At 41.4% G+C, this 13,058-nt stretch overlaps 1 protein-coding gene across 1 annotated transcript; it reads left to right on the top strand.

The window, feature by feature from the left end:
* Window positions 1–1,611: 1,611 nt before the first annotated feature.
* Window positions 1,612–4,094, top strand: LOC114448760 (trypsinogen-like protein 3). Its single transcript, XM_028425906.1, has 5 exons — window positions 1,612–1,742; window positions 1,815–1,956; window positions 2,289–2,542; window positions 3,461–3,591; window positions 3,750–4,094. The coding sequence occupies exons 1-5, from the start codon at window positions 1,703–1,705 to the stop codon at window positions 3,936–3,938; spliced, it is 756 nt and encodes a 251-aa protein (XP_028281707.1). The 5' UTR covers window positions 1,612–1,702; the 3' UTR covers window positions 3,939–4,094.
* Window positions 4,095–13,058: the final 8,964 nt, after the last annotated feature.

Genomic DNA, 13,058 nt, shown 5'->3' on the forward strand with positions numbered 1-13,058 from the left:
TAAACACAAATCTTACTGCTGCTATTGCCACAGTTATTATATAACGACTACAATTAAGCAGAGCAACAGTCCTGGTAGCGGTGTCGAAGCTGAGTGCAGAACTGTTCAGACTGATTAGTTTGAGAAAACTGCATCATGTACTTGGCTTCAGAATTTTTCTCAAGCTCTCTCTACGGACAGTGTGTAATCAGACTTAGCTTTGGTGCTAATTTAATCTCTTGACATCTGCACATAAGTAATACAAACTTACAACATCACCTAGAAAAAGCAAAGGTCTTTCATGTCCCTGGTTTGAAATGTACATTTCCCTGGATCTATAATTAACTAAAAAGGGGAGGGTATCTCAGGAGGGGTAACTTGGGCTTCTTTTGCCTACATGTAGTCATCCATGCAGTCTCTCTCATAACCTAAACACAACCACGTGATGGCAACTTGAGGGGAGGGTTTTCCTTGGATGATAAATTTAAAATTGGCAGGGAGAGCTTCAAAGCCTGAAAATGGATCCCTGTCCTGGAAGGCCAGACTCCATCACCACACAGAAGAGCACTAACATGAACTTGTCAACATGTGGGACAAAAAGAGATGAGGATTTGGCACGTCAAGGGACAAGCTACCATTTAAAGGAGGAATGCCCAAATATTTATCGAGACATGTATAACTATGGAGGAGACCAGCACCCAGCAGTCATAGATGGAAAAAAAAGATTCTCTGGCTTGATGGTGCCTTTAATATTCTAAGAATCAGAGGAGCTTGACAATCTGGAAAATTTTTGTTTGCATTCCTACACAACACCTACTATTCCAATCTCTGCAACAGCTATAAAAGAGTTAAAAATAATCAGACTGGGAAGCTGACACCCAGGTCTACATGTCCACAGGGGTGACGGCTGCCACTCAGGAAGGTTCCATGACTGCTGAACCACATGTATGTAGAGAGCTATGCTGAAAATAAATGATTCACTTGACAAAAACATCAGATAATTACATGACATGAATGAATCTTCCTTGCTTTGTGTCATTGGAGATGTCATAACATAAAGAGAATAATAAAAATAACTACACAAACAAACTCATTTTGGAGTCAGCTAACAACATCTTCAAAATAAATAAATATGGGATGTGTTTATTATTAACTCATGCTTCGTTTCGCAAAGCAACATTCGAACAAAGTTGTGCAATATTTTAAAACTTTTGAAATTGCATCACAGTAAAATATGAATATATTTTATGAATTTATAAGCAGAAGTAGGCCCCATGTCTCAACCCTTATCTTCTAGATTATCACTCCTCATCTATGACTCAACTGTCCATTTCATAGTGTGCCTAACACAGATTAACCATAAAAATATCATTAATATAACACAAAAAATCTTTCCACTGCAGGTTGGAGCTGGTCTTTACTCTATAAAAAACAGTGACATAGACAAAAGGCAACTGGAACACTAAATCAATGATGTAAAGTAACATAAATCAAGGGCTTGTTTTATGGAAAGTAACGGAACGTTACAGGAAACAAGGTGTGTGAATGAACATAATGTAACTGGAGGTGTGGAGATAAGACTATTATAAAGGTTATAACTTACCCGGCAATGATGCTTTATTGTAATAAAGCCGGCTGTTCCTCCCATAAAGAACCTGCAAGTATAAATAGCTGAAATCAAACAGTTGGAGCTACAAGAGCTCGCTACATAAAAAGATACAGTATGAAACTTTTCTTTCTGGCTGTTGCTTTAGGGCTCGCAGGTACAGTAGAGACCACGTTGTGTCTTAGGAAAATGAAATGGATATGATAATAGTCTGTTTTTGTGTTTACAGGAGCAGCTCCCTTTGAGGACGACAAGGAGTGTCGGCCTCACTCCAGACCCTGGCAGGTGTATCTGCACGGAGGAGGGGTGTCCTGCAGCGGAGCTCTCATTGATGAGTGGTGGATAGTGACCTCTTTTGACTGTAGACCTTCGTAAGTGTTCGAGAATGAGCGTGCCAAAGAAAAAACCAACACTGCCAACACAACACTGTCTCATTTTAATATCATTGAATCATTGTTGGTGTCTGGTATGTTGAATGACTGCACCCCAAAATATAAAATATGACATCATATTTTAGCCCTGCTAACCCAGAATGAGATGTTCTGGATTCAACCAATTATTTAAACTTGTTTTGTTTTTTGTCTCTAGTGCATCATATCAGTTTCCTGAATTGATTAAAACACTCTAATTTACCTCATGATCAGCTTAACCACACTATATTTTCCCACTAATCTTAATTCAGAGTCTCCTCTGTCCTTCGCAGATCCTACAGCACCATTGCATCTCTTGGGGAACACGACAAAACAGTGGAGGAGGGCACCGAGCAGCACATATATGTTGCTGACGTGATCCGACACAGCCCCTACCGCTCACCTCTCCACAGCCTAACACTGGTGCGCCTGTCCAAGCCTGCCCTCCTCACGCAGTACGTCCAGCCCGTTCCTCTGCCCAGCCGCTGCCCTCAGCCTGGAGAGACCTGCTCTGTCAGCGGTTGGGGCTCCACCATCCCAAATCAATGTGAGTGGATTTAAAGGCCCTATTGTGGCTTTTACACCTCATTAACCTGTCACTACACTAGAATTTAGTATAGCTGCAAGATAGGCCAGTGTTTCCTTAATCCAGTCCTCAAATACTGCCTGTCATAAGAGAGTTCTACTGCTGTTTCTGGAACACCTGCTGCAGGCCCCTGGAGCTTTAGCTGTAAATACACTTTGCTGGGAATTAGATGAGGAGAAAAAAAAGAGTGATCCTGACCTTTGGACACAGAATAAGAATCCATTAATCATATCTTTAGACTCTTTCATTTGCTAAACTATATTCCAATCCCTTATTAGTTTGCATGTGTTGGCAGTATCATATTTAATCTGCTCTCTGCATATCATGTCTGTGACAGGCAGTCCTCGGTGTTTGACCAATGTCTTTACACCAGAAAGCACTCGCCAAGCAAAGCTGCACTGATGTGGTCACATTTCAACGACGAGTCAGGAAAGTGTTGAGCTCATCAGCAGGAGGGAATGTTCTCGCTATAAAGCTCATCAATATTCTGGTCATAGCAGCTCTAACAAGGCATGAACGCTCTATTTTAATCTTTCTTTAATCAGAGGAGTTTCTAATTGCCTGCCAAAATGGCCAGTCAGTGATCAGGACTAATTAAAAGAGGTAGACCTTGAAAATAGTATTTGCTCAAGGTTTAGACCCTATGCTCCAGTGCAAGAAGAGGCAATGCATAAAAATGGGCAGTAATCCATACGCCTAAGTGGAGGGAAGGAAGATTTTGTCAAATAATTAAATAATTAGCAGGCTGATGCGTCATGGTACAGAATGCTATTAAACTGTGTTCATGTGCTTGCATTTCAGATGAGATAGTTGTATGATCTGTAGTGCTTACATTGAATTTATCTGAGTAATGACTTACCTCCGCCCTCTTGGAAACAGACAAGCCTACTCATCGCCTGAAGTGTATAACAGTGCCTGTTGTGGATGATCAGACGTGCATGAACACTTTCCCTCTGTTGTGGGGCCCGTTCATGATCTGCGCAGGTCAAGCAAACACAGATAACTGCATGGTGAGCACACAGACCACACATGGGTAGCTGATCGGACTGTTGTATTTTAATTTAAGGCACTTTCCTGTTTCATGTTAATTCACTTGTCTGTGTGAGTTTCCCACTCGTGTGTTTTCTCCCCCCTCTCTCTGTCTCTCTCTCTCTTTCTCTCTCTCCAGTATGATACTGGTGTAATGGTGTGTGACGGCCAGCTGCAGGGTGTGCAATGGTACAATCACGGCTGCAGGAATCCAGCCATCCCAACCATCTACACCAAGATGTGCATGTACAATAACTGGATCAAAAATGTGATGGAGAGCTACACAACAACTCCTCCAACTGAAACCACTACAGCAGAGATGAAGTGAAGCAGCAGAGACACATTTATCCAAAGATAAAACAGATAATACTGTTATAATGAGCTAGGATTACTGACTGATAAATCAACACCGCACTGAAGTTATACTCTACTTTTTTGACTCAGATAAAATGAAACAAGCAATAAAGTTTGTACTTTGCTCATTTTTCTTCCTCTTGTGATGTAAATATAAACTGCTGGCTAATTTACCACTCACGTTTTTAACCCAAATATATAAACTTCAACAACATCAGCACATGACTTACACTTTGCTGTATTCATAGATCCGTCCACCAGCTACCCTCACTCTCCTGCAGAGGGTTGTGATGGGCTGGAGTTCATCCCAGTTGGTAATGAGATGAGAGATGTGGTACAAGCTGGTCTGACTGCCACTAACAAACAGCCAGTTCAGAACAGCCATTTAATTATACATTCATGTGTTCAGACTGCTGGAGGACGCTGGAGCGCTGACACAGGCATGCAGATAACATAGAGATTAAAAAGAATATTAACAGTGGATAAAATCTGTAGTGTAAAATAAGGTGCACATAGTACAGCCACAAAAGCAACCCCTCGTGCCAGCTAAATGAATCAAAACACTTATCTTGTTTGCAGTTCCCACCGAGCAAAGAGCCAGACAGTTCCCACAGAGCTAAGTGTGGACAGAATATCAGACCTACATATTACCGTGTCGCTTTTTCTGCTGCCCACAGTCAGACAAACACATCACATAATAATCAAACAGACAATAATAGTTTCTATTATTGCAATAATAGAAAGACATTTGTTGAATTAAAGATCTCAATTTTGGTTTAAAACCGTTTCCGATTATTATTATAACAGTGAAATCAAATTAGGTTGATTAGAGTGAGCCTGGTAATGAGGTGTGTCTGGGAATCTTGTGTCGCCTCATGCAAAAGAGAGATAATAATGTGAAGTTCCACTAGATGGGGGTAGAGTCCAATGAGAGAGCGAGAGGGAGAGAGAGCGCGAGAGCGAGAGAGTGAGAGAGTGAGAGGGAGAGAGATCACAGGTGACATGAATGGCACATTCTCTGTCTGAACTCTGATCTGAGATTTGAGCTCAGACACCCAAATGTTGGCAGAAAAATGTTGCAGCAGTGGATGTAATTTAACATTACTCAGTCACACTGAGTACAAAAGAGCCGAAGAACACACAGGGGAGTTCGAGGCGCGCACACACACATACACTCCCACAGTCACCAAATCAAACGCACACATGCAGGCACACACACAAACACTTACATGTGTAGTGACTGACAGCTGCGTCCATAATCACCCAGGCAGTTGAACACAGGGGCCACTGCGCCATCTGTTCTCAGCATTTCTCTCCCATTCCTCACCCCCTTTTTCCTCTCCTCTTTTCCCACCTCAGCGGGAGACAGAAGGCAAACTGAGGGCCTGACTTTGGTAGCTGAGATGTCACTTCAGAGAGCAGTGTGATATTAATTGGCTTTTGAAGCTGCCGTTTGTTCTTTCCTTTAATTTAGATTGTCATTGTTTGTAATTCTAGGGGATGTGACTGAAGCCAAATGAATATAATAGCCACTGTGTCAGTAATTGCAAGCTTTTGTAATAGATACAACAGATACTTCACTTAATTCTCCAAGTAGGATACCTACTGTCATACAATTTGCTTGAAACGATATAGAATTTCCCACCAAATATTTTTTGGTATGCTGAATTCCCAAATTATCTGCAGTATGAGTGGTCTTCTCCCAAAAAAGGGTGTGGTTACAGGCTTACCATTCTACAAAAGCATCTGCATCTACACCTCAGCAATCCTTAAATGTGTTAAATGCAGGTTCAAACACTACACACATCCTGTTTTATTTTACAGTGCAGTTTCCATGCAAACATGTGTACACTGATGTGTAACAGATAAAACATGACAGTGGTCACCATCTATGAGCTCAAAGCACAATGCAGCTGAAGCTGATGTGAATGCTACAGTGCTATAAAGCAAAATTACAGATTCAGATTTTGACCCACTGAGTTCAATGAAAAGGTTAATGGTGGCGCCCCACATTATTACAATACATTTTAGTGGGAAAATTAATGTCAGTACCAAATTTCATGGCTATTCATAGAGAGAGTTCACATTCTTTAAAAAAAAAAAATTGTTGACCTCAAGGTCACATTTGATGAAAAATCAGGAGTCATTAGTACAGAGCCTCCAGGCACTATACATGACTAAAAAAAAACAGAATAAATTATCTCAGTCCTTTATTCAATCTAATCAGTATGACACCCTTTTAACTTCTCTCTTAATCCAACTAAAACAGTGTGCTGTCATTCATCTTGTCCTGAACTCATTGATGAGTCCAAACATTGACATCCCTTTCACATAAAAGCCTCAGATTTTAAATCTTTAAGGTGCCACTCTATATTGTGGACTGCTTGTTTTTGGACTATTAGGCAAGTAGTATTGATTTTTTTCATACATCATATCTTGGCATGCTTCCCTTCCAAGTAAGCTTTCTTTTTGACACACCTGCTATGAATTGCAAATTGTGGTTAAAATTGTGACAGGGGTGTATTCAGAATTCTCTGCATACCAGAGAGTGCTCCTATGTTTACTACTTGTTAGCATGTAAGCAAACATGAGGACCAACACTGTCATCCACATAGTTACACCCTCAGCATGCCTTAGAACAAGGCATTTAGCTCCCATAACTCTCTCAACAAGTCTCCATCTAAAATGTTTACAAACCCTCCCAACCAGAGCAACACTATAACTTGTGTCCATGTTGAGTAGAAGCCCACATAGACACTGTTTTGCTGTGTCTTGTCCTGCAGAGCTCTCACTCCAAATTTAATGGAGCAACACATTTAGAAGTTGCACTCACAGTAATGGTGTCTGACTGACAGACTGTGGAAATATCTGTCTCTCTGCGCAGATAACCATCATATGCTTACCTTTATTAATGGTTACCCAGCTCTCCCTTTCCTCTCTAACACACTCCCTGCACCCAACATACTATAAATTATTTCCCATATTCTAAAGGTCCTCCTATCCTCCTCTTCTCTTCTTCAGGCTTTCATAACTCAGGCATGCAAGCCTGGCCCACATTGAAAACAAATATCATCCTCAATTGCCCAAACACCGTGGCATAAACTGATTAATGAGGGAATTAAAGTGAACGATGATCCATAGGGGGAAATCTTTTTCCTGGGGTGTGACAGAGCTTATCAGTGCTGGGTACAATATCTGTAGTGTAAATGCAGAGTTTCTTCCTCCCTCCTTCCATCTCCCTCCATCTCCCTGTTTTTCTGGCAAACTGTCACCATTAGTCATCACCAGCTTACATTCCCAGCATTCCCCTGTGGCACCTGGCTCTCGGGAGGGAAAAGTGGCGAACACGCACTCAAACGTGCGTTCACAGACTGAAAGTGTGTACACCGCACACACTTTCACACTCACTTCCCTCCATCATATGCCAAACAAATGGCAGGTTTTTTCACAGAGATGTAAATGAAAAGGATTCAGCGACTTGCATTAGCACAAATGCGCACATATGTGTGTATGTGCACTACGCTAATGGCTCATTGAGAATGACACAAACCAAGTCAATCATGCTGGATCCCTCCCTGTGGTCCCATTGAGACCTGCAGCTCATCAGGGAGATAATTAGTCTGAAGAGCTTTAATGATACTGGCCTATTAGCAGCAAGAGTGCATTGAGTGGCAGCAGTGTGTGTGTGTGTGTATGTGTGTGCATGCATGTGTGGGATGTAGCGCGCACATAGGTGTGGGAGGTGTCGCTGAGAGGTGATGAGTAAGCGAATAAGTGATTAAAATGGTGTTTTGTTTATACATCTGTTTATGTGTGGGATGGGAGAATGGATGTTGTGGCTATCAGTGTCCAACCACGCACGCACCAACAGACGCAACATCCCTCCCTCAGTTTTTTTTTTAAGCAGCCCTCTATTATTGTGGAGCAGCGAGTTCATCTCCTGCATAACACAAATCCTGACACACAAACCCTAAGTGGTGTGTGTTTGTTTGACAGAAACAAAACCCAGAGCCGGGGGAGGCGTTTTGTATTCATATTGGAAATTGCTGTAAGTTTAATTTCATACCCACACTTGGGTGGACACAATAATGTTGGCACGGCAGCAGTTTTTGTTGCTAAACTCACATCCTCTGAACTAAAAGTGCACTAGTCTGTACCCAGTTATTAAATTGATCACTCTTTTGGCAAAATCGACTTTGCACATCTCATCTGTTTTCTTTTGCAAAACTCTAATTACATTCTTGCTTTCTAAAACACATTTTGCACTATAAAGCACAGGTAAGGACAGGAAGAAAAACAAATTTAACAACAATTCCAGTTCATACATCAGTTTCCAGACCATTTGAAACTCAAATTGTATAAAATAGTGACCGTCAGAGGTGTTTGGCACAAGATTCACCTGAAAATGGAAGCTTTTGGCAGTTGCCTTAGAAAATGTGATTCTGTTTTAACCCAAACTGAGTTTTCTTAAAAAACCCGAACAACAGCAACCAAAGGAAGTGATGTTTGTAAAAGCAAAGGAAGCAACACTCAACACTCCCCAAGAGCCTCACGTGGGATAAATGCAAGGGAGGAAGAGTGCCTGTAAGAGGCTGTGGAGGAGGAAGAGGAGGAGGAAGAGAAATTTAAGCAACCGTAACAGATGTTATTATTCTTCAATGAATTCCACTTTAAATGAAATATATCAACAACTACCACCGAAAAATATATCAAGAGGCCTTATTGAACCCAGAGAAAGATACATAATTTACTCTAAGAGGAAGAAACCTTGAGCAGAACAATAACAATATAGGAAGCAAGACAAAGAGAAGGCTGCAGCCCACTTCAGCAGATTCTGTGTAGCTATTATAACCAGGAAAGTCAGAAAATACTGCAAGTCATTTGTCAGGAGGGGGTTAAAGTCCATTTCTGTTTTCAAAGCCTTTTCCTTAGCATATATTACCGCTCTGAACTGTGTTACTGAGCTGTGAATCTTTTACCAGCACTGTATTTTAAACAAAAGACATTTTTCCTACAAATCTCACAGGCAGCGCCATAAGGCTTTCACAAGCTCGAAAAACTCAGCTTTCTCTGTCAATATGGCATGAACTGAGGACTTTATCACTCAACTCCCTACAATTACCAGCCACACCGGCTTCATTCAATAAGAAAAAAAAAACAGGGATAAACCTTTTCAAAAGTGGTCGACTTAAACCTGCAGGGAAAACCGAGATGGAAGGTGTCTGATAAATCATTTAGGTGCAGCTGCATTGAATGGGGCTTCAGATGATTCCAATACCAACGTCTATTGCTACAATCCAGCAAGTATTCAAACAGTCAGCACAGGATCTGTTCGCACTACTGCACTGCCATTTTGGAATTTGAATTTGAAATTCTAAACGATTGTTACAGTCATTCACATTTTTAATGCAAACCTGTTTGTTTATTGCAAATAAATTTGGTGCAGTTACAATGCAACTGCATCTCAGGATGTGTTTCAGATAGTAGGTCACATGGTACTCTGATAATGCATTAGTGTTGATGGGGCTTGAAGAAGCACACACCACACACACACACACACACACACACACACACACACACACACACACACACACATTCTCGGTAATAGTTTTCCCAAAAAGGTTCCCACCTACAAAGAGGTAACCCCACAGGGACACCATTTGGCTTCTCTTGCTATCATCAAATCACTCTTCTCTAAAAACACCATATAGTGGTGCTGTTGCCATGGATACATGCCAATTCCACACTTGTTTTTTATAACTCTGGAAGGCCAGTTAACACTCCAGCTACGTACCAGAACATGTTGTGTCCTGTGTGTGAGCATGTCTTAGGATATATGTGTGTTGGAATGCAGGGACGAAGCTTTACCTGAGGGCACGCTTACAACCAGGATGACAGAAAACAACATGCAGGGAATCTGCACAAACAACAGTACGTAATGCTGTTAACAGCTGTTCACCACCCTGATCAAGCCATTTATCTTGCATTTATTATGTCTTACACACAGAGAGAGAGAGAGAGAGAGAGAGAGAGAGAGAGAGAGCGATGTCCTGTCGCTAACACCAGGTAAGCCAGAGCTGGAGTTCACCGATAGGTCTGTCACACAGGGGACAGAAGTAGACCCATGTATCACTATGAACCTGCAAAATACAGGAAATACCACAAACAAGCTTAGATGTCTGAGAACTCACAAAAGGCCTGTTGCCAAATCCACCATCTTCAAGCTTGCCTGGGAGACCCCATGTTATTTTAACAATGATTTATATAAAAACATAACATATTCACATTCATATACAAAAAACAAAAGAGACTAATAAACTGTGACAGGGTTCAACACATGGCAACTTACTGCATAAGAAGAAAACTTTAGAAAGCATCATGGTAATGTTACAGCATATAAAACAACATGGGTCCGTCACTTTTTGGTGTCCCCAAAAAACATTTAAGCTGTTGTTGGTGCTTCCTGCTGTAGTATGCTGTGTGTACAGTATGTGTTAAATGTGGCTACATTTCTCCTTATTTAAACTTCAACCTATAGTCTGCACTGTCAGTGTGTGTGGTTTTTAACATAGCTGATAAGAGCAAATGTGTTCATCTCTGCTTTTTAATTACAGCACTGTTGCTACGAGAGCCAAATGCATCATTTCCTGTGCAGCAAAGCGTTTCCACACAGAAAATCGTGCTCCCTCGAGGGCTGAAAGCAAGCAAATGCAAAATCTCTCAGGTGTGCATAGACTGAATCAATATTGTGTGACTTTCTTTTCCCAGACAGCAAAAAGTGACAAAAATAAGACAGCTACATCCAGAGAGCGCCTTGTACAAGTGTCCTCTGACCTTGATCTTACTGTAGTGCAACAGCTAATCTTTGAAACATAATGCCTAACCCCAGCTCTGACCCTGTGCATGCCAAAGGTCAACTTACTACAAATGAATGTCTTGGCCGCAATTTTCCAAACTATTCTGCACCATCGAGCATAAACACACACACACACTAACAGGGTGCAGGATGTTGAGCACATACAATTAGTAAGGAATGTCAGCCCCTCCAACCCCACCTAGTATGAGGGGCGAAAAACCTCGCCCTCAGATTTTAGACATATATATGTTGGAACAGCTTCATACAGAACGGAGTGTCTATGTGAGTGTAGGAAAGAAATATATACGTTCACAGAATGAGACACACACAGCTAGGCAGGAGAATCTGTGGGGACATGGATTATGCACACAGTCACGGTATAATCTGCAAACTATCTCCCACAAAACAATTACTCTCCCTATCACACATATTTTGAAAGTGTTTTGTCCACACAGGAGAAGGTAAAAACAGTTAACGTGTTGTTTTTCAACAGAGCATAAGACCCACTTTTGGCTTTCTCATCACTGTAGTTTATTATGCATTAAAGTAAAGGAAGCAGGGAAGGTCACCCAAGTGGATGAATGGTATAATATAGACGCTGAGGTGAAAAGGAGAATATGAAAATGGAGTCCTAACCATCGCTCGGCTTTAACAAAACAAGCGAATTCGCTGACAGCAAATGAGAGAAAAGAGTGAGTGAAAGAAAAGGAAGGACAGGGTGAAACACAATGGCAAAGCTCCATTAGTAAGTGGAGCACATGATAGTAATTATCAGGTGTACTCATGGGAGGCCTTACACTGCTCTCACTGTCACAGCCATTACTGCTACAAAACACAAGGGAAACAAACACATAGGTGTGTGTGTGATGAAATGGAAAGAAGTAGTAGAAAGGGGGGGGGTTGTTTTTCCTGGCCCTGTGTGTGTGTGTGTTTTTGGCCTCAGGCAGGTGTGTGTGTTTTAAAATGTGTCTTACTACAGTGAGAGTTGGGCAATAAGGTCAACTGCAAAGAATGCGCTACCCTTTCATTATGCTGCACAACTCAACATGCTTCTAGGTATGAATGCTGTTTCAGTAGATACACAAAAAACATACATTCAAGACACAAGTATGCACAACACTGGTGTGTGTTGGTGTGCATTTCTGAGTGTAAATGTTCACAAAAGCAAAAATCTGTGTGTGTGTGTGTGTGTGTGTGCACAGCTGCTGTGCTGTAATGTTAGCCAACAGGAGGAGTGTGTAGAAGTTCTCAGAGGAGCAGATCTCAACAGCTGCTGTTGAGCTCCTCCGGGCCTTTCTCCGTCTTTCCTCCTCTTTTAAAAGCAACTTTCTTCTCTGATCTTCTCTCTCTTGCTTCATCCCTCCCCCCCCTCTCTCTTTTTTTTTACTGGACCCCAGGGGATTTCTTCACTACTAGCAGTACTTTATCCAGGATGGCGTATGACTTTATGTGCAAACATAACTGCATTATGACTACTTTACATGTACAGCCTATCGTCTTCTATCAGTATGCTGGTGAAGGCATCCCTGCTGCTGTAAATCAGAAGGTTATTATAAGCTTCTTGGTAAAGTACATTGTTTAAAAAACCCACTCAGCTATGACAAACGTATCATTTGACCCCCTAAATGTATTATAATACAAATTACAGACAATATTTTCACCGTGTCATAATGCAGCCTTTGCTTTTAGAAGATACCAAGATTTGATTCTGAGCATATTTTGTGTGATACTGGTCAAAAATAGCTCTGACCTTTACTATAATAGATAAACTAAATCTTGAACTTGATCTGAGTCTGTCATGGAAACTGTAAGCGACCTTTGATCCTGCTGGATTGATTCACACACCACAACATTCCATTAAGTTTGGGAGTGAAGCACGTACAGCCCTCGATCTCTCCTTAGACGTCAGTTTAAACACATAAATTGTGCTTTTAGCAAATAAACACTGCTGGAAATTCATCTCCCTCTGCTACACTTGCCTCTCCTTCCCTTCAGACACAATACAAAATAGCCTAACTAATTAAAATGAAAACATGCCCAGCTGTGCCTTAATAACCAAGCATCCCACAGGTGGTCTGGCTCTTATGAGTGACACATGCTGCTCACACTCTTGTTGAGGGCCCAGGCAGCAGGGGACTGGCCGCTACTCAGCCTAGTAGTAGCACGCTGACTGATATAATCAATGAAACAAATCTTCCTCTCGCTGTGAGATAGATATCAGAAATGCAGCCAATAAAT

This window comes from Parambassis ranga, chromosome 16, assembly GCF_900634625.1.
Source record: "Parambassis ranga chromosome 16, fParRan2.1, whole genome shotgun sequence".
In the NCBI taxonomy this organism is placed as follows: domain Eukaryota; kingdom Metazoa; phylum Chordata; class Actinopteri; family Ambassidae; genus Parambassis; species Parambassis ranga.